The sequence below is a fragment of the Lontra canadensis genome, unplaced genomic scaffold, assembly GCF_010015895.1.
Source record: "Lontra canadensis isolate GAN:19392208 unplaced genomic scaffold, GSC_riverotter_1.0 scaffold55, whole genome shotgun sequence".
NCBI classification, from domain to species: domain Eukaryota; kingdom Metazoa; phylum Chordata; class Mammalia; order Carnivora; family Mustelidae; genus Lontra; species Lontra canadensis.
In genome coordinates, this window is record NW_022631049.1 from 5,203,378 (window position 1) to 5,227,837 (window position 24,460).

The 24,460-nt window shown below is 37.4% G+C and overlaps 1 protein-coding gene across 1 annotated transcript in view; it reads left to right on the forward strand.

The window, feature by feature from the left end:
* Nucleotides 1-24,460, forward strand: part of KCNH5 (potassium voltage-gated channel subfamily H member 5) — a 314,829-nt gene that overhangs the window by 59,064 nt on the left and 231,305 nt on the right. Inside the window, exons 5-6 of the mRNA XM_032875242.1 lie at nucleotides 444-559; nucleotides 6,403-6,795. Coding sequence (XP_032731133.1) covers nucleotides 444-559; nucleotides 6,403-6,795 — 509 coding nt within the window. The remainder of the gene's footprint in view (nucleotides 1-443; nucleotides 560-6,402; nucleotides 6,796-24,460) is intronic.

Below are 24,460 nucleotides of genomic sequence, written 5' to 3' on the forward strand. Positions count from 1 at the left end.
CCTTCTTATGTTGCAGCATGTGCATGAGTAGGAGTGACCCACATCACTCCTGCTCTTATTCCATTGATGAGAACTAGGGACATGGACATAGCTAGATGCAAGGAATGCTGGGAAATGTTTTCCTGGCTGGGCAGCTGCGTTCTGGTAACAAGTCTATATAATTCAAGGGATAGCATAGAATTTTGTGGGCAGCTGTACCTTGGCTACTGAGATGATGTAATAGATATGAGCAAAACACAAAGGTCATATATAGAAATTGCTCATTACTTTATAGCTGCACCTGCAATGTGATGATGTCTATGCAGAAATAAAATGCTTTAGATTGATACTTCTATTAGTTCTGGATGTTATGTGATTTCTGAGATCCTTTGAATATTAGCAAGAATGTTGGCTTCCATATTCATTATATGAAAAAACTGAGACTTTCTCTCCTTTCTTTTAAGGTTGGACAAAATTTGCCCGATTGACGCGGGCTTTGACAAATAGCCGAAGTGTTTTGCAGCAGCTCACGCCAATGAATAAAACAGAGGTGGTCCACAAACATTCAAGATTAGCTGAAGTAAGTGGGAGACTAGCTTTCCTTCCCAAGATGGTGGGTGGGTACATCCCTCCCCACAAATGATTCGATATATATATTTCTGGTTATTATTTTACAAGTACTTATCTTCTCATTATCTTTCCCCTATGGAATTACAGAAATTTGAAATATATCTTTTTATTTTCTCTTATTTTTGAAATGAGAAACTAGTTCATGATATCCCAAGTAGTATTTGTAGAGGGTGAGGTTTTCTTTGAGTAAATGAGATAGGAAGTTCACTCATCTCATCTCTTTATGTATGCAGCACACACTCTTTGAGAGTTTTCTCTGTGCCTGGTACTCTTTAAAGGATGTGAAGACAAATAAGCAATGGGCTCTACCATCAAGGAATGAAAGGTCAAGCAGAAGAAACTGATAATAGGATGTGATAAACAGAATGTTAGGGTGTAGGGGGGAACACACACAAGAGCATTTACCTAGATTTGGGGCTCTAGGGAGGCTTACCTGAGTGAGATGACACCTGGGCTGAATGAGTCTTGAAGGAAAAATACGAGACATGGGTAAAGAAGGGCTGCAGGTCATTCCTGCCAGGGAGACCGGCATGTGCAAAGGCTCAGAGATGAGAAAATCTGATGACTTTGAGTATGAGTTCAGTGTGGGTGAAGTCAGGTGAAGGAAACTTTAAAGTGATATAGAGTGAAACAGTGATGGTTGATGTCCCATGTGCTAGGGAAATGATATGAACACATTTGTGCTACAGAGAAACCTCTCCAAGGGAGATTGGTCCCTATGGTTTCCTTTGCAATGCCATGTTTTTCTTGCATTAATTTAAAAACATGATTCTAAGAAGGGGGTCTATAGATTTTACCAGATTACCAAAAGGGATCTGTGGTACAAAAATGATTAAAAACCTAGTGGTGGGGCGCCTGGGTGGCTCAGTGGGTTAAGCCGCTGCCTTTGGCTCAGGTCATGATCTCGGAGTCCTGGGATTGAGCCCCGCGTCGGGCTCTCTGCTCAGCAGGGAGCCTGCTTCCTCCCCTCTCTCTGCCTGCTTGTTATCTCTCTGTCAAATAAATAAATAAAATCTTAAAAAAAACCAAAAAACAAAAAACCTAGTGGCTGTGTGTTGAATGGGTAGATAGGGAAACTAGTTAAGAGGACTTAAGTAGTAAATCAGCTAGCCTGACCATGGCTTTCAGCAAGGAACCCCAAAATGGAAGTGGGCAGATAGCAAACACTCCAAGATTAGAGTCCACACATTTGTTGATAGATAAAACTTGAATATGAAAAAGAGGATGAGTCCAAGACAACTGGGTAGATAGTGCTGTTGGCTAATAAAATGGCAAATATAAGAGGAGGAGGAGAAGGTTTAGGGGCAATGGTAATGAGCTCAGTTTGGGACATATTAAGTTTAAAGTGCCTGATAGGAAATCCGAGTAAAGATGCTGCAAAGGCAGAGGGATTTCTGGGTCTGAATTGCAGGCCTTGGTGCCATAGGACTAGATGAAGTTTCCCAAAGAAAGCCTATTGAAACCAGAGGGAAGAGGAATTCAGGACAGAACTCCAGGGCAGCTAGAAGCTTTGTTATTCACATGTCTTTTGTAGTCATCCCTTGTCCTCCTCGTGTGAATGACGCCAAAAACTAACTAAACTACAAAAACTTGGCTGAGCACTTAGTGGGTGCTCACAGAATGTTCTGAGGTAGCTTACCGAAGAAGAGAAAGATGAAATTCAGTATTTATGTTCATCAGTTTGCTCTGCTGGAGAAAAGTGAGTCAGAGAGCTCCAGAGTAACTTTCTGATCTAGTGGCAGATATTAAATATGGTTTGGAGAGGGTTAGGAAGTAAAGTATGTTCCTTGAATTTGGAGGGCTCTGGTGTTTTTCTTGGACCATCGCTAATGGGGCACTTAGAAGGCTTCCTGCTCTGAATCGTACTGTTAGCTTGAGGAGAAATGAATACTTGGATGTGCAAACATGTTTTTAAAAGTCCCGGTAAGATATTAACATAATTAAATATTAACTACTACTAATAATCACAATATTTTAAAAGACAATATGCAATCAGGACAAGATTTAAAGCAAGCTATTAGATACAACTTCCTTTGTCAATAATGCTTATTATAAAGTACTACTTGGTTTTCAAGCTTTCTTTTCTGCCTCGAGTTGTCCTTTTTTTCCTACAAATGACAAAAGTGGAGGGGCTTATTTCTGTGACTGCTGTCTTTTATAGTCATGATTACTTCCTGGTCTTAACAATACCTTATTCAGAGTTATTCTCTTTTCTGTCGTACAACTGGGCAAGAACAAGAGGAAGGAAAAGAAGAAAACTTTTTAACTTAGTGCCCTGAAACACTCATTGTTTTTTTTTTTTTTTTCTTCTGCATCAAGTGGGAAGTTTCTTTCCCCTCAACAGATTTTTTACTTTTATTTTTGAGGAAATTTCACTCCTGTTTCTTCCTGTCTGATTTTGTTTTATTTTTGCATCACCTTTGGATTATTGATAGTTTCTTTATTGGTCATCCCTAATCACAAAACTGACTCAGACACAAAACTGTTTTCTGTCAGGTCATAGGCTTGATTTCAGAGAACATGAAGAAATAATGAGATTCTCAAAAGATATTTTGTCTACATGTGCTCTTGGTCCAAAGGTTGTGACCCAAAAGAAGGAACAAGTTAGCTACAGGATATCATTTCAAAAAATGTTACTCGGAGTCATATAATTTGTTCAACCTGACAATTTGGATTTGCTATTCAAGTTCAGGTTTGCAGTTTTCCCAAAACATGCAAATTTTATTGCAATGTCATTGGCACACCTACGTTTGGAGCCAGTTCCTGGTTTCAAAGATCCGGGTGTCTCTGTAGGCAGTTCATCAGTTATCCGCAGGAACTGACATCCCGCAGCTTCAGCTGCTCACTTTTACAGGGGTGGAGATATATATCTGTAGCAATGTCATGTCCATGGTCCTGATTCTATTAGTGTCAGTGCTCTCAGATATTCAGAGAGAAGGAACGTGTTTGGTTTAGTACAAAAATACATCAGGAAATATGTTTTCATCCCACGCCACCTAAGGCTCATCACTTCTCAAAGTACAAGTGGAATAGCGTCCGTAGTGAGATAGTGAAGGATTGTTACTCAGGGCTTTATAAAAGCGCCCCAGAGTCGGAGTGAAGATTAAAGTCGTGCTCTGCATATGAGAGAGATCAAAGTGTAAACATGAGTATTCCTTTGTGGCGGATGCCATGCTCCTTCCCCTCCTTCGTCTTGGCCTGGGCCTGCTTCTTCTCCTCCTCCTCTTGTAGCATTTCTGGATTCTTTTACATATGCAAGTCACTGTCTGAAGAACTGAGTCCTGAATGTTTAAGGAAATATAAGACAAGAGTTTTACCTTGGACTGTACATTATAATCACTCAGGAAAGGTTTTGGAAATAAAGATTGCATAAGATGAATTTTAATTATTGTCAGGGTGGGGGGCATTTCTAGGTATGAGTATATCATCGTTTAAAAATTTTCTCCAGATGATTCTCATTTGTAGCCAGATTTAAGGGATACAAACCCAAGGGGTGATCCCATTCCATCTCTAGAGATGACATTGTACATCCTGCCAGGGTGCTGAGCAGGGTCAACTTGTCTGTAAGCAGTGTGTGGGACCACAGCATTTATAGAGGCCCATGGGGTGTTTGAATATCTATTAACAGTAGGAGGAAAAATTGAACTTTTAGGTAAACAAGTTGGATTTATAATATTTATTCTTCTTTGTAACAATGCACTTGTAAAATGTAATTTTTATTTTGTTTTTTATGGAAAAAGGGGTCCAGGGAGGCAAAAATTCCTAGGGCCCATGAAGGTCATAAATGCACCCTGGCGCTGAGTTGATTTTCTAAGTCTGATTTCTTTGTGCTTCAACTATAGGCTGTGTAAATATAGATGGTAAAATATTAACATTGACTATGAAGAAAATTTTCATGTTGAACTCAGTGAAATTGGAATGGATAGACCAGTGGCTATAAAGAGAAAGAGAAGCCATGATTATGTATGATTCTGTCTACATAAAGCTCTTTCCCAACACGAAGCTTGCATTCCTGGTAGGAAAATTTGTTGCTAAGTAATTTAAGACCTTATGGGAGAAATAAGGCTGGGATACTGATAATGAGGACGAATACATAAAAATCTTTCTAAGTAGTTGTCATAGCCCCCAAACAAAAAACCGTAGTTAAAATACACAACTAATGAGAATACTAGTGATGTTTTTCACATTTCAGATATTAATAATGGGTATTATATACTTAGTTTTCAGTTATGTAGGTTCCATGCACAAGAGAAACTTTTCAGGATAATCCTCAAGTTTCAAGAAGTGCTAGTTTTGTTTTGCCTTGTGGTGTTTGAGTTATGTGCTAATAGGCATTTTTGTTTATATCTATTCTTATATTCAGATATTTAATGCATTTATAACTTTATGATAACTTTTTGACTGCTACCTTCTGGATCCCATTACTCCCAGAGACACTGAACACTTGGGTATGTAAGATGACAAAGCTGCTGGAAATATTTATCAAAGTCCCATTTACAAACTCCTTAACCCATAGGTTTACTCAGCCTTAGCTTCATTGATGGCATGGAGCAGAACTCTCTGATTCATTCCTTCAACTCCTTTTCACAATTTCCGAGGTCCAGGTTCTGGAAAGCAATGCAAGGTCTGTGTTACTTTTGCCCAGGGCTGCCCAGGCCTCTACTCTTGCTCTGTCATCTGCTTTTCCCCTTCTTCTCTTTAGTTAGATCTGCTTAGAGTAAGTCAAAGTTCATATCACCTTGCAGTAAAATTTTTCTGTCGGTCAAAAAGGTATGGAGAAGCAAGCCTGAGTATTTAGCAGTTTTTTTTTCCCTCAAAGTGAATATGTGTCTGGACAGGAAACACAGTTCTATAAGTACTGATTGAAGGGAGAATAGGAAAAAGCAGGCTATAACATTTACGACCCTGATATCACTATGCCACTCATCGGGCCCCTTACTGAGTCCCAGTCAACAGCAAGATCACCAGCATTGTGGTCCTGGGGTTTGGGGAGGACATCAGTATCAAAGTTATGCTCCCTGAGGTGCTAAATATGTGTGAAGAATGGATAATGGTGAGTCACCCACATAACTGTTGGACAGTCAGTTAGAGATGTGTGATTTTAGGCAGGGTTGCAAGTGAGTGTACAGAAAGCAATCTCAGAAGTGGATATCCAGCAGTGCCGTGGATCAGTGTTGGTGCTGGAGGAAGTCATCAAGAGGATGTGACTGCTGGCTGATCCCAGAACTGAACCCAGGCAACTGGAGACTCCTCATTCCAGTCCTTAGAATGCACCTTCTGCCCACCATTCCCACAGTGGGAGCCATTTTCAAGGACATAGCCTTGAAAGAATAGGATGTTGTTGAGGTCATTTGGACTGTATGTGACTGGATTCAGTTAGGGTATCTACTAAGTTTTTAAGATTCTGGTGGGTGGGTGCAGAGGTTCACTTGTCTTACCATTTCCTGTGACAAGCCTTGTAAGTATGTTCCCTTGCTTATTAAACCGCCACCTAATGATCTGGAGTGGTCTTTCCTTTTCTTTGTTCTCTCCTTGTCCTTGGTGTTTGGGGACCAGTTTGTGAACAAACAGTTGGCCAGTGGAGAGAAAGCCAGATATAAGAGCAGACAGATTAACTTTCTTTGAACAATCTTTGGTACAACTCAGAAGACGGAGACAAAACTATAGGGTGTGACTGGTCTTGAAACCAGGAGTCATGAAAAATACACTGTGGTTTGACTTCCAGTAAGTTTGAATTCATTATTAATTGCAGAGATGTCCAAGTCATTTATATACACATTGTCTCTCTTTTAGGTTCTTCAGCTGGGATCAGATATCCTTCCTCAGTATAAGCAAGAAGCGCCAAAGACGCCACCACACATTATTTTACACTATTGTGCTTTTAAAACTACTTGGGATTGGGTGATTTTAATTCTTACCTTCTACACCGCCATTATGGTTCCTTATAACGTTTCCTTCAAAACGAAGCAGAACAACATAGCCTGGCTGGTGCTGGACAGTGTGGTGGACGTTATTTTTCTGGTTGACATTGTTCTAAATTTTCACACGACCTTTGTGGGACCTGGTGGAGAGGTCATTTCTGACCCCAAACTGATAAGGATGAACTATCTGAAAACTTGGTTTGTGATCGATCTGTTGTCTTGTTTACCTTATGACATCATCAATGCCTTTGAAAATGTGGATGAGGTAAGTTTCTTTTTTTTCTGAGTACTGTGGATCATATATTTTGAGAAAATTAAGATAAAAGGAGTTTACAAATAATCCAAACTTCTTTTTAGCAACCACTTTTAGCCTTTACCCTACTTGCCGTAAATTATAATATTCAATGACTTTAATTTTCATCTGCTTCTTTTTCTTGCTTTCTGTTTGATAATACCAATTACTAGGACAGTGGTTGTTGTTCAAAGTTGCAGTTTGAAAAGGTGGGGGTTGTGGTTGGAGGAGGTGGAACAGAAGAAAAGCAACAGCATTTGGGGGTCAAATAAAGTAATGAATTAGGTAATTGATTAAAAGAGATGAAACAGATGTATTTTCTTTGGACAACAGTAGTGTTCTATGCATCTATAAAACTTTTGACTCCTCTCCAGTTATATATGGTAGCAGTGCTTGAGTTAACTAAAAAACAAACAAAAAACAAACAAAAAACTTTTATGGAAAATCCTCAAATTTTTGCCTTTTTGATTTCTTCTTTATAGCCTTTGTTTTAAATTTTGTCTAAGTACATTTGTGGTTAGAGACTATCTTGGATGACTTCTGATGTCTGGGCTAGTTCAAGGTTCTCTTCATTCAGTATTATCTGCACAACTAGAAATACTTAAAATGTGGAGGCACCTAGGTGGTTTGGTTGGTTGGGAAGATGACTCTTTATTCCAGCTCAGGTCATGATCTCAGGGTCCTGGGATTGAGCCGTGCATTGGGCTCTGCATTAAGCGGGGAGTCTGCTTGAGGAGTCTTTTTCTCTCCCTCTGTTCCTCCCACTGCTTGCATACTCTCTCTTTCTAAAACAAATAAATCTTAAAGGAATACTAAAAATGTGTAATATCTTTTTTTTTTTTTTAAGATTTATTTATTTGTCAGAGGGCATACAAGCAGGAAGAGCAGAAGGAGAGGGAGATACAGGTCTCTGGCTAAGCAAGGAGCCCAATGTGGGACTCAGTCCAAGGACCTTGGAATCATGACCCGAGCTGAAGGCAGACGCTTAACCAACTGAGCCACCCAGGCATCCCTAAAAATGTGTAATATCTTAAAAGACCACTTCATCCAGGGCTTCCTAGCTTTTAACTTAATAGTGGATGATTTCCAACTTGCTACAGCAAGCTAATAGGATGCAACCAATAATCTCAACTAATAATGTAAAAATGAGTCAATATAGAATGCATCTATTATTAAAATGTGTTTGTAATGATGATATTACAAATTTAATTTCCCTAAAGATTCTACTCTGTCCTTGTAAACTGCTCAGATGGAAATCTCTACTATGTTGTTGTTGTTACTCTGTGTATGTTGGGAGATAGATAAAAACTATTCAGTGACTTTTTTCCCATAAAATTTCTACACTCAATTAACTTTAGTAATATTAAAAAAAAAACTATTTCCCTGAAAGTTAAGTGTAGATACTGTTTTTTGATGCTGTATGCATTACTTTAAAAATTATGGAAAAAAGAGGAATTATAGTAAATTGTTTCCTAATTTCAGATTCCATTTACATAAGCTTTTAAAGGTAGATTTATTTCTTTCTTATTTACCTTCTGGAAGGCGTTGAAGGGAGTTAATTTTGAAAATGTGAAATATGATGAGATGATAAGCAGTGTGTATATTTCACTTCCTGTATGAATTAATATATTAAGATGAACAGATTAAGATTTCAGTTATTTAGAACATAGTCATGAAGATTTTAATAACAATCAAAAGATTGGTTCAGCTTATACATAATACACTAAATATTTACAAAATAATAAATGCATTTAACACAATGTATAAATAGATCAAGAGATCTTCAGCCTCATGCATATTAAAATGCAAAAAGTAAAACTACAAACTATACTGACCTACCATTTTCACTTTTCACACTGTTGTAATAAAAACTTCGTTAACACACTTGGTTGGTGAGTGTAGTGGCTAAGAAGTTACACCATTTAGATTGTCCTTCGTGAAAACCTGCTGTCTGGAGCTCAGTTCATAGCTTCCTGGAACCTGCTCTTGGTTTGGGAAGGCCAATTGTTAGCATCTTTTTAAATCTCCGCATTCATTCAGTGAGTCATCGCACTGTCCCTCTAGTAGCTTGAAACTGACCATTGTGGGAGTATTTACACTCAGAAAGCCCAAAATGCTATAAATGCATTGTTTTGTTTTGTTTTGTTTTGACTGACAGCTGCTGCATTTTCTGATCTGCTGCAGTTCACAAACTGAAGCCATATTTCCTCCAGGCTACTTTTAGCCAATAATTAAGGATGGTGGTAATATTATAATTTAGTCTACTCCTATTCAATGCAGAACTGCTCTAATGAGAAACTTGCTCTGGGGCTCCCCATTCACACATGTCAGAACTACATTCTGGTGTGGAGGCTCCTCCCTCCTCTGTTTGTCTTTCCTAGACTTTTCTCTCGGCAAAACTTGCACACCTAACCCTGACTTGGCAGAACTCCACAGGGGACCTGAACTGAGAGACGGTATGGGCACTCTCATACATTGCTCAAGGGAGTATATAAGTTGGTAAAACCTCTTTGAAGAAGGATTGACAATATCTCATTTTGAAAAAAATAAAACAAAAACTCTAGAGCAAACCACTTTCAAATTATTTAGGGAATTCTTTTGTTATTTACTTCCATGTCAGCAAACAAGATTATGCACAAATATGCTATTTATGGTGGAATCTTAAATCTACTATGGTTGTTTTCCTGTACTTTCCACTTTCCTGAGAGTTAATAAACAGTGGATTTATTGTTTGCTTCGTTTTTTGTACTTACCGCTAATTCAAACTCTAAGCTCCCTGCCAGTGGTCTACATCTTCTCTCATTACATTGATGCAAGCAGTATTCGATCAACATTATTTTCTTAAACAAATCTCTCTTTACTGCCCCCTCCCACATGATTGACTTTGGCTAATTCTAATATTCTAGGCTAGAGATAATTAGGATTTCTGACCCTTTATGCGTGACTTGTTCTCTTTTTGAAAGTTTGGCATATCCTCTCTGCCCCAGAGTTCTGAGACTTTCTGACCATATGCCTTAGTGTGGGTCTGTTTTCATCCATTTGGCTGGGCATTGACCGTGGCCCTTTTCAGTCTGGCAAAGCGTGTCTTCTGTCTTCATTTCTTTCTCCTATGATGATTATCTCCACCCTTCTTCCCCATTTTATTTTATTTTTCTTGCTGGAGCTCCTCTTTTTCGGATACTGCACCTTTTGGACTAGTCTAATTTTCTTTTTCCTATTTTCCAATGCTTCCTATTTTTGCTCTCCCATCTGGGAGATTTCCTCAACAGTATTTTCTCACATTCTTTGTCCCTAATGATTGTTTGTGCTTAAAGTCTATTTGGCTTGATACTAGCAGAGCTACATTAGCTTTCATATAGTATTTAGTATATATATTTCTATATTTAAATTTTTTTTTAGAGTTTATTTATTTATTTGACAGAGATCACAAATAGGCAGAGAGGCAGGCTGAGAGAAGTGTGTGTGGGGGAGCAGGCTCCCCACCTAGCAGAGAGCTCGATGTGGGGTTTGATCCCAGGACCCTGAGATCATGACCTGAGCTGAAGGCAGAGGCTTTAACCCACTGCGCCACCCAGGCGCCCCTTCTATATTTCAAATTTTATTATAGATTATTATACTCTAGCTGTATCTTCTATAGGTAATATATAGATTCTGAGAGTATAGCTGAAAGGCTTAATCTGTATATTTATCAAGATAAATTGCATTTTGATTTACTTAGAGAATATTCTTTTCTACTTTAAAATGCTTTTTCTTTGCTTTTCTCTGTTTTTATTTCCTTTTTCTTTTTTTCTTCCATCTTTTGGATTGAGTTTTTCTTTCATCTACTGGATTCCCTCTACTAGTTTGGAAGTTTTTTTGTTAATTGATTACTCTTAACATTTTTATTTATTTATTTTTAAAGATGCTTATTTATTTATTGAATAGAGAGAGATCACAAGTAGGCAGAGCAGCAGGCAGAGAGGGGGGTCAGGAAGCAGGATCCCTGCTGAGCAGAGAGCCCAATGCAGGGCTCCATCCCAGGACCCTGAGATCATGACCTGGTCGAAGGCAGAGGCTTAACCCACTGAGTCACCCAGGCGCCCCATTTTTAGCATCAATATGTGACTTATTAGTATCTTTTCTTGCCTCCTAATTAGTATCTTGTCTCCTTTCACATTATTATTGTCTGGTATTTTGCATCTATATTGTTTTTAACTTCTTTTCTAATTAATATATTGTTGTCTTGTTTAATTCCAATACTTAATTAGATATACCCACATGTCTGCTAGTTTCTTTGCTCACATTATTTTATGTATTTTTGATTTTCTGCTGGTTCAGTTCCTGTGGGTTGGCTCTGTATTATCTGTTATATGACATCCAACTCTCTGGAACATACTTCTTCAGGGAAACTTTACTACATTATGTTAAAAAAATTCAACTGAGTAAATTTTAAAGATCATATTGGCTTTATTTAATGATTCATGAGTTGGGTAGCATCCCATCTAGCAAATAGAAAGGAGCTCTGAGGAGCTGTACAAAATAGAAAACTTTTACAGGCAGAAGGGGGACAGACAGGACATTATTAGCAGAGTGGGTTATTTCAGGCAATGTCACCTTCCTTTAGGGGCAGGCAGAGAGTCTGTCAGGCAGGTTACCTCACTACTGCTGACCAGGTAATTCCAGACAGACTGGTTAAGATCACGTTCTTGGGAGAGGCTGAAAGTGCCATTAAGTTGGTGTTAAGTCTTGGTTTGTTGACATGGACTTAGCACAAGTGACTCCATTTTGGGCCTCTTGTCTTTTTAAAAATGATTATTTCCAAGCAACTGTAATGAATATCTTCGTTGTATTTCATCTTCATTTATGTACATGAGTGCCCATTAATGTAATTAAAGCTATTTTTCTTTTGTTGCTTTGTGTGTGTTCATGAGTGCTGTACTGTTTGTTGTGTGATCGGGGACTTAGACTTTCCCTAGGACATGTTTGTTTTGAGCCTTTGGGTGGTTACTCCTGCTCTCAGTTTCTGTGTCTGTTAGAAAAGAAAGGGAATAACTAATTATTTACACCACAGGGTGGTTATAAGGAATAAATGGGAATAGAGATAGGAATGGCTTTTGCTTGTAGAATTTTGCATTTCTTAGGGGATGTTATTATTTCATGTGTATATGTTTGCTTCCTTAGCTTGATTATACACCTTGTGACTGTGAAGAATGTGGCCCATCTCCTTGATAATCCTTTATCACTCTTAGTGCGTATCAATGGCTCACTGACCTGAAGCAATGAAGTGTTAGCGAGGTTTTAGTAAATTGTACAATGACATAAAACTTAAGAATGATGAAGTGAGCTGGTGGTGGCTGGGGAATAGGGGAGTATGAATCTGAAAATAGCAGTTTAATCCGTTAACGTGATACGGGTGCAGGACTTAATAACTCTTTATTTTCATGATTGTCTCAGTTGATGTGCTCTCTGAAGTGTAATTTGATTTATTAGGAATTCACAAACTGGATATGCGATTCTGTAAGAGAGCTGTGAGGCACAGAAGGCAGCATCCATTAAAGGAAAGTATTCTGTTTGAGAAGAAGTAATGCAGATTTCCTAGGAACCATAACAAAGGGTTTAAAAAAAGTTGTCACTAGGAATCCAAGGAATAGAATCAAGCTCTTTTGTAGGTGCATTTTACAGCTCTGGGTGGTCCTCAGAACCTGATTTCTGGGAGGCTGGGGGGACCTGGGCACTGAATTATATAGGGCATCAGAGAAAGATATGGCAGCTGAAGATAATGCACAATTTGGTAGTGTAAGTGAGCTTAGGAAACATGATACACAGGTAAAGTGTAAGTGTAAACATGATAAACTAGGTCATGACAAATTGAAATGGGGGAAAAGTTCACTTATGCATTGTTTTAGGAGGCAAAATGAATGAGACAGCTATTGCTAAGTGGAAATGTATAAATATTTTTAATTTCCTGAAAATCTTATGTAAAATGACTTCTAAATTTTTTTTGCAGATTATGCATGAGTTATTGTGTTTGAGCATACATTGTTTACAATGTATGCTTAAATGTAATGTATGTTTACAGTGCAGTTTTTTGTTTCTTATCTAGCCATCAAATCAAGAATTGGAAATTAAAGAAGCTAATTATGCTTGTAGATTTTGGTGACTTTTTCAGCCTCTGATCTTTTTTTCTCCCTTCAGTTGAATCTTAGACCCTCTACCAAATATAGCATGTTGGAAATTGTTATTTAATACAATTTGGTTGCTATTACTTTTTCATTAAAGCCTACAGATAATTTAAAATAATGTTTCAGTGGCCAGGGCACCTGGGTGGCTCAGTCAGTTAAGCGTCTGCCTTTGGCTCAGGTCTGATCCCAGGGTCCTGGGATCAAGTCCTGCATGGGGCTCCCTTCTCAGTGGGGAGCCTGCTTCTCCCTCTCTCTCTCTGCCTGCTGCTCTGCCTACTTGTGCTCTCTATCTCTCTGTGTCAAATAAATAAATAAATAAAATCAATCTTAAAAAAAAAAAAGTGTTTCAGTGGTACAGATAGGGACTATTTAATATTTCTTTTTCTTAGTTTTCCTAAATTTAATCTAATTAAATCCATAGAAACCCTGTCCAGTCTACCTTGGAATCAATTGATTTTTCTCATCCGTGTGTTTGCATAGAGGATAATGGACTTTATTTTTAAGACCAATTTAAAATTCACAGCAAAATTGAGAGGAAGGTATAGAGATTTTCCATACAGAGATTGCCAACACCCACCCCCAACCTCTCTCATTATCAACATCCCCCACCATAGTGGTACATTTATTACAATTGGTGAACCTACACTGACACACTGTTATCACTGAAAGTCCATGTTGTTTGTTCTGTGGGTTAGGATAAATGTATAATGACATGTATTTACCATTACAGTATTATACAGAGTGCTTCCATTGTCTTAAAAATCCTCTGTGCTCTGCTAATTTAGTCCTTCCTCCTCCCCTTACCCCTAGCAATCACTGATCCTTTTACAGTTGATACAGTTTTGAATTTTCCAGAATGTCATATGGTTGGAATCATATAGTATGTAGCCTTTTCAGATTGGCTTCTTTCATGTTTTAATATGCATCTAAGTTTCCTCCATGTCTTTTTATGGCTTTGGCTCACTTCTCTTTGGAGCTCAATAATATTAGATTGTCTGGATATACTGGTTTATTTTTCTACTGAAGGAGAAATTGGCTGCTTCCAAGTTTTGGCAATTACGGATAAAGCTGCTGTAAACTTTGTGTGTAGGTTTTTGTGTAGGAGTAAGTTATAAACTCATTTGGGTTAATTCCAAGAAACACAATTGCTGGATCATATGGGAAGATTATGTTCAATTTTGTAAGAAATTGCTGAACTACCTTCCAAAGCTGCTGTACCATTTTGCATTTTCATCAGCACTGAATGAGAGTTCCTGTTGATCCACATCCTCACCAGCATTTGGTGTTGTCAGTGTTTTGGATTTTGATCATCCTAATAGATGTGTAGTGTTGTCTCCTTATTGTTTTAATTTGCAATTCCCTTATGACATAAGATGTTGAACAGCTTTTCATATGCCTGTTTTCTATCAATATATTCTTTGGTCAGGTGTCTGTCTAGATCCTTTTGCTCATTTTTTGATCAAGTTTTTAATTTTCTCCTTGTTGAATTTTGAGAGATCTTTGTATGTTTTATGTAGTGGTCCTTTATAAGATATGTCTTTTACAAAATATTTCTTTCATTCTGTGGCTTGTCTTCTCATTCTCGTGATCGTATCTTTCACAGAACAGTTTTTAATGTTACTGAAGTTTATTTTATTAATTATTTCTTTTATGGATCATGCCTTTGGTGTATCTGAAAAGTTATCACCAAAACAAAGGTGACCTATTTTTTTCCCATGTTATCGTCGAGAAGCTTTAGTTTTGTGTTTTAAATTTAGGTCTATTATCCATTTTGAGCTAATTTTTATAAAGGGTTTAAGGTCTGTGTGTACATTCATTTTTGTTTCCATTTGGATGTCCAGCTGTAATATTTGTTGAAAAAACTATCTTTGCTCCATTGTATTGCCTTTGCTCCTTTGTTAAGAACAGTTGATTATATTTATGTGGGTCTGTTTCTGGGCTCTCTGTTTTGTCTCATAGATCTGTTTGTCTCTACTTTCACTGCATTGTCTTGACTACTACAGACTTAAAGCAAATGTTGAAGTTGAGTAGTATCTGCCCTCTAACTTTGTTCTCCTTCAATATTGAGTTGGCTATTCACAACTTTTTCTCTTCATATAAACTTTAGAATCAGTTTATTGATATCCATAAAATAACTTGTTGGTATTTTGATCAGGATTGTGTTATAACTACAGATCAAGAATTGACATCTTTTTTTTTTGAAGATTTATTTATTTTAGAGTAATTGTAGGGGGAGGAGTGGAGAGAGAGGGAGAGACAGAATTTTATTATTTTAAAAATTTATTTATATTCAATTAACATATGTGTTATTGGTTTCGGAAGTAGAGGTCAGTGATTCATCAGTCTTATATAATACCCAGGGCTCATTACATTGTGTGCCCTCTTTAATGTCCATTATCCAGTTACCCCATCCCGCCTCTCCCCTCCAGCAACCCTCAGTTTGTTTCCTATGCTTAAGAGTGTCTTATAGTTTGTCTCCCTCTCTGATTTCGTTTTGTTTTATTTTTTCCTTGGAAAGAGAGAATCTTAAGTAGACTTCCTGCTGAACATGGAGCACAACGTGGGGCTCACTCTCATGACCCTATCATGACCTGAGCTGAAATCAAGAGTCAGGTGCTTAACCAACTAAGCCACCTAGATACCCTGAGAAGAACTGACATCTTGACAATATTGAGTATTCCTCTTCATGAGCATGGGATATCACTCCATTTATTTAGTTTTTCCTTGATTTCCTTCATCAGAATGTTGTGGTTTTCCTCATAAACATCTTTTATTTATGTGATTATAATGTTAGCTGTAGGTTTTTTAATAGATGTTCTTTATCAAGTAGAGGAAGTTCCTCTCTTTCTAGTTTTCTGGGAGTTTTTATTATGAATGACTATTATATTTTATTAAGTGCTTTTTTTCTGCATCTATTGATATAATCATGTGATCTTTGTTCTTTAGTCTGTGATGTTATGGATTACCTTAATTGATTTTTGAGTGTTAAACCAGCCGTGCATACTTAGGAAAAATTCTACTTGGGCATATTATATGATCATATTTATATATTGTTGGATATATTTGATATATTATATATTTGCATTTTTTTTGAGGATTTTTGCATCTATGTTCATAAGAAATATTGGTCTGTAGTTTTCTTTTCTCATAATGTCTTTGTCTGATTTTGGTAGTAGGGTAATTCTGGATTCCAAAAGATGAGTTAGGAAGTATCATATCTACTTCTACCTCTGGAAAAGATTGTAGAAATTGGTGTATTTCTTCCTGAGATATTTGGTAGAATTCACCCATGAACTCATCTGGGCCTGGGGTAATTTTGGAAGGTTATTATTGAATTGATTTGTTTAATGCATATAGTTCTTTTCAAATAGCCTATTTTTTCTTGTGTGAGTTTGGGCAGGTTACATCTTTCAAGGAATTGGTCCATATCTTCTAGAATTATTCATAGCATTTTATTACTATTTTTAAAAAATTTATTTATTTATGAGAGAGAAAGAGAGAGGAAGAAAAAGAGAGAGAGAGAGGAGGAGGAAGATAGAGGGAGAGGGAAAGAAATCCTCAAGACTCCCTTATGAGCATGGAGCCCAGAGTCCAATGTGGGGCTCTGTCCTAGGACCTGAGATCATGACCTGAGCCAAAACTGAGAGCCAGCTACTTAACTGACTGAGCCACCCAGGCTCCCCTCTATTACTATTATTATTACTATTCTCTTAATGTCTACGTAGTGATGTTCTCTTTTATTTCTCTTATTAGTAATTTGTGTCTTCTCTATTTTTTTTTTCTTATTAAGCATGGCTAGAATCTTAATTTTATCTGTCTTTCTAAAGAATAGGCTTTTGGTTTTGTTGACTTTCCTCTATGATTTCTTATTTTCAATTTCATTGATTTTTTTTTTTGTTGTTCTAATTTTCATTATGTCTTTTCTTCTTGCTTTGTACTTAATTTTCTCTTCTTTTTTTTCAGTTTGCTAAGGTGGAAGTTCACATTATTGATTTTTGATCTTTCTTCTTTCCTAATATTTTTGTTTAAAGCTATAAATTTCCCTCTAAGCACTACTTTCACTTCATCCCACAAATTTTGATACATTGTATTTTCATTTTTATTTAGTTCAAAAACTTAAAAAAATTTTCTTGAGGTTTCTTATTTGACCCATTTTTGTTTAGAAGTATGTTGTTTAGTCTCCAAGTATTTTGAGATTTTCTCTCTGTTGTTGATTTCTAGCTTAATTCCATTGTGATCTAAAAGCAAACACTCTATGACCTCTGTTCTTTTAAATTTGTTAAGGTGTGTGTTGGGCCAGAATGTGTTCTTAGTAATGTTTTATGTGAGCTTGAGAAGAATGTGTTTTCTTTGCTGTTTTCATATAAAATAGTTGATCAATGTCAATTATGTCTGGTTGATTCATGGTGCTGTTGAGTTCTACTATGTTCTTACTGATTTTCTGTCTGCTAGATGTGACTATTTCTGATAGAGAGGCATGGAAGTCTTCAACTATAACAGTAGATTTATCTATTTCTTCTAGTAGTTCTGCTCGCTTTTTCTTCACATATTCTGATGTTCTTGTTAGGTGTATATACATTAAGGCTATTACCTTTTGGAGATTTGACCATTTTATCATTATTCAATGCCCCTCTTTATCCTGATAACTTTCCTTGCTCTGAAGAGCATGAGACTTTAACTGTGATGAAATCTTCATATATTGTCTTGGGGGTGATTCTACCTTCTAGTCAGACATAGGTTTTTTAGTGCCTGCTTTCAAAAACTTTAGCTACAGTTTTAAGTCCTTTATACCTCCCAGTTCTTTTCTGCTTGAGAAAGCACCTTAACAATGTTAGTGATTCTAAGAACAATAAAAAACTGCTTATATTTTTACTGAGGATTAGATTGGTGGTTTACCCACACTTGACTTTCACCCATAGACTCAGAGGAAAGTATATGGATGGACACCCTATTTAGCATCCTTTATTTCTTCTCCAAGTGAAAAGTTAGGATTGGGTAAATTTCAAGGATCATGATACAGTAGTTCAGGTTGGTGGAAACAGCAAGGTGAGGATTTTGAGGCAAAAAATTCAAAGAATATTAGGGCATAAACTGTTTTTGCTTCCTGCTGAAGAGTTACTGGGTCTTTGGGAAGTTCCTATGATGAAAAATCAAACCATTTGCCTGGGCAGGAGAGTTCTGGAAAAATTAAGTCATGCTAAGGAAGACAGGACTAGCACAAAATCATGTTAACATAAACAGTAAGGTATGGTTTCAGTTCTGAGTGTTCAGGCTGAGTGTGAGGTTGTACAGTGTCAGTTCTCTAGTCTTTAAGTCAGGATGGTCCTAGTACTTGCCAATTGAGTCTCATTTGCTTATTTTGAGTTGCCCCCTTGGGAGAAGGGCACAACTAACATAGCTCTGTGGACTGCTACATAGATAGCTATGAGGTCAAGTCTTGCAGAAGAGGATGCCTTCTGCTGCCTTACTGGTAACCGGTGATTTCTGCCCTGTATCCTTCTGAGTCTGAGTTCAGTTTATGGCAGTCTTGTGAGTCTGAATGTTTACTTGGTCAGCATTGCAGATACAAATATGGACTTTATAATCAAATGTCTGGTGTGCAATTTTCCAGAAGATGCCAGTTTTCACTGCGATTTGTTTGTGCTTATGTCATTGTGTCAGTCAAAATCAGCTACCTTCAGTTACATTCACATTTATACATAAGCTCATACTGCATTATGAATGGCCAAACTCAAAAGTTTTTGTTTGAACTTTTGCAGATGTTGTAAGTGTTTTGGCTGTAGTAAGTGAAGAGGCCTAGATGATAGGAGGTTGTGCAACTGTTATTTTGTGATTACAAATCATTAGGCTAGCAGAATTTTTAACTCAACTATGCTAGAATTTTACAACCATTTGAATAGCTTTTATTCAAAATTAAAATCTAACAAACATTTAATAGTAGCACATATATTTAACAGTTTTACCTTTATTGGCAAAGAAAGTATTCATATTTAAGGAATAAAATTTCCATGTGCAGAAGCCTGTCAGTACATGCAATAAAGCTATATTACCAGGGCTAATAATTTCTTTTCTTTAGTGTCACTAATAAGCCATGTACATAGATTGAATTTTGAGATGTAGTACATTCAGAAATATAAAGGAATAGCTCAAGAGGAATTTATTTTTCTCTCAAAGTCATCCTTTAAATGCAAAAAAAAAAAAAAAGCCTATGTGACTTCATTCATCCATTCATTCAACAGGTATATATGGAGCTACTTCTTTATTATAAATATTGGGAATCTTAGCAGTGAAGAAGCATACAAATCCTCCCTACCTTCTTGGAACTGTCAAAGAGAAATCGCAATGAACACTTGTTAAGAATGGGGAGAAAGGTTTTGTTCAAGACTATTGCAGTAGAGGACGGAGACTGAGCTTTGCTGAAACAGAAGGTGAAGAAGTTAGTCAATGTGGTTAAACCACCTGTGTTTGCTAATTGGTGTCATCAAAATTAGGCTCCTAATCTCCCACAGACCTGAGAGATAAGGGTGCTATTGTTCTTGATAAATTTCAAAGGGATGGCTCCCACGTCCTTCAGAAAGACATTCCTGGCTTATACAACTGACAAGAGTCTGGGAGAAGATTTATATCTCAAAGGGGCAGAGAAAGAATTTATAATTGGAAGCCTTCTAAAGTAAAGTAATTGCTTTGAGATTGCTTTAACTTTTTATTATAGCCTTAACACCATATTGTTGTATATTATCATTCTGGTTGCTGGAAAAGGGCCACTTTTAGAAAATAATTTGGAGGCCCTGACTGTTCACTCCGCTCTTCTATTTTTCCAGAATTTGTAGACCTCAGTGTTCCACTGTTAGTATGATTCACTTAGTCCTGTTGATATCCTTCCTGTCTTTTCTTTACTGATGGAATTCTTACCTTCTCTTCTCCTTTGCTTGTCTTGTGGCTCTCATTCCTGAATCTTCTTAACTTTCACCAGCACATGGTCCATCATGGCTACTTCAGCCTTTCTCTGCTTCAACTCTCACTCTCCATGATTCTCTCAGCACTTCTTGGACCAAGCATTTATACTGTAAAACAAGGGTCTTAATCTATTTGAGGACGGGATAGTTAAGGGAAGTCTCTGAAAAGGGGACAGACCTGAAAGATAAGTAGCAGTTAGCCAGGCAGAAGCGGTGATAGGTAGGTTCAGGAGAGTGTTTTAAATATCATGTTTAAAAACCCACAAATGAGAGGGATGCCTGGGTGGCTCAGTTGGTTAAGTGGCTGCCTTCGGCTCAGGTCATGATTCCAGCATCCTGGGATCAAGTCCCACATCGGGCTCCTTACTCGGCAGGGAACCTGCTTCTCCCTCTGCTTCTGCCTGCCTCTTGGACTACTTGTGATCTCTCTCTCTCTCTGACAAATAAATAAAATCTTTAAAAAAACCCCCACAAATGAGAGAATATTACATTTTTGAAGAATAGAATAAAGTTTTCTATGACTGGAGTGTAGAGGAAGAAGACAGAGTTGCACAAGGTGAGAGTGTAGAGGTAAGGCAGGTTGCATTAAGGCATTTGGATTATTGTAAAAACAACAAGTTACTGAAGATTTAAAGCATCCCCCAATTTACTTTGCTTGTACATATATCATAATGTTTGAAAAAAATTTGAAGCTTTGGGCAATATACTTCTTTTTAGGGTATGTATTTTGGTCATGCTTTGTATTTACTGTGGACCTAATGGATAGTAAAGGGAAAATCTTTCCCAAAATAAGAGGCACTTAAAAAGTACATTATGGATGTTACTGAAGATAGAGATCTGCTCTTCATCTGTCTGTCTATTCATCTATTTATCTATCATCTATCTATCCCAGTGTTCTGATAAGAATATAAATGTCGCGGCCGGCGCGACAAATCGACCAGGAACGTGAGGGTAAGAGGATGGTGAAAAGAACTTAAGAGACAAAGAGATGGGGGCAGGAGGAGCACTGAGGAGGATGTTCAACAGTGCTAAGTTTATTCAAAGCATTAAAGCCATATATATAGTGATAGGAGAAGCAATACACCTGTGCCTAGTTAAACAACCACGAGTTCCCATAATAAGTTTCACATTTAACTATAAGCAGACCTCGTGATGCCAAATGGCTGATACTAGTACAATTGTTCTGTATTGATACAGCAAACCTGAAAGTAATTTATGAGCAGTAGTAGGGCAGCAAGGACCAGCAACGAACTTTTGACCCCAACCGAATTGTTCTCATTTGTTTAGCAAGCGTGTGGGAAGTTACGTAGGCGAGCACACAACACATAGCACAGACCCTTTCTCAGTGCTACTCAACGTTTCCCATCCTAAACCTTTGGTTAGGTTATTCGGGCTTTAAAGGAGGCACAAGTCAGGTTCCTGGTTTGGTCCTCATCTCAAACCTTATTGCGCCCTCCCACATATAAATTGGCTAAAACAGATGGTATGTACAAATTATCAAAGTTGAGATCCTTCTCTAAAGCATACTAACTAATGCATGGAGTAATTAGGATTATTTCCCTATGGATGTCTTGGTAGAAGGGGTTGGAGAAGTGAGTTTTGAATAAGAAGGAGACAATGGAATTGGTTATTTGGGTTAGAGGTGCAGATAACAAATGTACTTTGTAATTTTCTTTGTTTTTAAATTGTGTTCTGCAAAAGAAAATGGAAATGCACTATGTAGTCATTCATATACATAATCTCTCTAGAGTTAAGAACCCAGCGCTTATCAAATGAAACTTACTGTTTTGTTGGTTTTTACCGAGTTGCCTTATATGGTGCTATCCATGAAGATGGAATAGCTATTAATTATTATAATATCAATGGTGGAGGAGTTAGAAAATATGAAAGATTTATTAGTGGTTAGTTTATTCTTTAAATAATGTATTCATTCAGTAAATATTTGGCACTACATGCAAGAGTGTTAAACAACATGTGAGGAATAAGAGGATGAACAAAACATATACAGTCACAAACAGCAAATGTCATGAAGAGAATGTACGTGGTCCTTTGAGATTATATAATAAAATGACCTGATGTAGCCCGGACAGGAAAGTTTCCCTGAAGAAGCAATGATTGAACTGAGATCTGAAGTATGAATAGATGTAGCTAAGCTAAGGACAGAGGGCATGAAATTTAGCAGGTGCATAAACCCTGTGTTTGAGGGAGCAAGGCATTTCCAAAAGCTGAAGGTTGATGAAGAGTGAGCTTAAGAGTATTGAAGGATGAGGTTAGAGTGGTAGATAGGGGCCACACCATGCAGGTCTGTGTAAACCAAAACAGATTTTAGAACAATGGGAGGCCATCATGTAATTTTAAACTGGGGGTGATTTTGAAAGGTAACTCATATAGTGTTTAGAGCACATTGATTGGGGTCAAATAAATGTCTTGAAACTTATTAAGAAACATCTGTGGATCCAGGAGACAGATGCTAGTAGCATGGTCTTAGGTGGTGACAGTGGAGATGGGGAGAAATGGATAAATCTGAGAGATATTTAGGAGCTAAAATGAATAGGATTTTAAGATACATTGGGGTCAGAGATGTCAGAGGGGTGACAAGAATACTTCTCAGTTTCTGGTTTGCTTAATCAAATGGCTAATGCTGACATTTGCTCAGATATTAAAGGAGGACCAGGGACATGGTCTGCAATGGGAGGGTGCAGTTTCTTGCAAGTTTCTTGCAAACTCTATCTATCTATCTATCATCTTTCAGTGAGAGACACATGAGATGTTTAAATGTCTATGGGAAGAATGTAGTTGAAGAGGGGAATGGTCAGGATTTTGAGCAGAGTAGAGAAAGTTGGAAAAATAGTGAGGGCATTAATTCATTAGAAAAGCAGTAAAATTATTAGGTAGTTGTGAGATGGTTTGAGATTAATGATAATGAGTTTATAGTGGAACCAATCTGCCCTGTTCTATGTTTGAGATTATGACTTTCTTGACAGTTAACACAGGCATGAAGAAAGCTGATAATTGAGCTAGGATTTGGATTTTTATAGAAGTTATAATGAAGAGACAGAGATGTTAATGAATTCAGGGTGTAAGGGTGTATAGTGTTATTGCCATTATGCGGCTGCATAAAGAAGAGAGTGGAGAATGGAGACAGTTGACAGACTGATAAAAAGTAGCTCTGTTGGTGGACTGGAGTTTCAGTAAGATTGAACTACGATTGCATTGTAATTGGACCAGTTAGCTCATCAGAGAAGACGAAATGGTCAGATAACTGGGTGGTTGAGTTCAAGACTTCAGAGCTGGAAAGACGTTTAGGATATGACAAATTTCAGATTATGACCATGTGATTGGATGTCTGAGGAAAAGTGGGAAGATTATTGGAGAGGAATTGGTAAAGAAACTGTGAAGCCAAGGTATTAGAAGTCTCATCTACATGGGTATTAAAGTTACCTAGAGGATGGGAAAATTTTAGGTGAGGTTGGATTTGAAAAATGTTTAGGAAATATGTGAAGTAATAACTTTGAATTCTCTATTTTCATGGAATAGTCATTGGCACGAATCTATTCAAAGCAAAATAGTAACACACTTCCCAATATAAAAGATAAATAATAATCTAGCATTTGTATATTAAACTTTATTTTACATATCCATATCTTACCTATATTGGATAATCTTGTTAAAATGGGACCTTTATATCTAGTAGGTATATATGTTGTCCCCAGTGTTAAGTCATACCAAGTCTGAAATTCTACGTACATAAAACACACGTGTTTTCCCCACATTTGTATCAGTTAGCTTTTCTCCCTGCATCACAAACTACTCCAGAACTTTGTGGATAGTAACAACCACCATTTCTTTAAAACTCACAAGTCTTTGACTCCATTAAGTGGTTCTGCTAACTTGGGTTAGGTTTAACTTATCTCAACTATGTTTACCCATGCATTTGTGGTAGATTGCCGAGTTGCTTGGTAGCTGACAGATCTGGGATGGCTCAAATGGATGACTCAGAGGGCTGCTGCTTTGGTTTCTCATTATTCGAAAGCCTTATAGGTCTTCTTCACATAGCCAGTAGTCTGGTTTCCAAGACTGTGAGTAGAGGTGCTATCCTTCTTGAGGTCTAGGCTTAGAACTGGCACAGTGTCACTTATGCCACGTGCTGCTGGCCAAAGCAAGTCCTAAGGCCAGCTCGGACTCAAGGGTTGGGGAAATAGATCTCATCTCTTAAAGGTAGGAGTTGCAAAGTCACATTGCCAAAGGATGTGGATACAGGAAGGAAAATAACCACAGTCTTCCTTTTTTCTCCTTGCAAACAATCTACCACAACATCCTGTGTGTGGGAATGTAAGATATAGGTGAAACACTGTGCACTGGGTGTAACAAAGCCGTGTTCCTGCTGTCACTCCCACTTATTTGTCATGTATCCTTGGATAAGAAAGTTCTTGGATCATCCCTTTTCTCTTTATAAAGCAAGAAGGGAAGAAAGTAGGAGAAAATACTAGCTCAGCCATTTGCCTACTGTCATTAGTGATG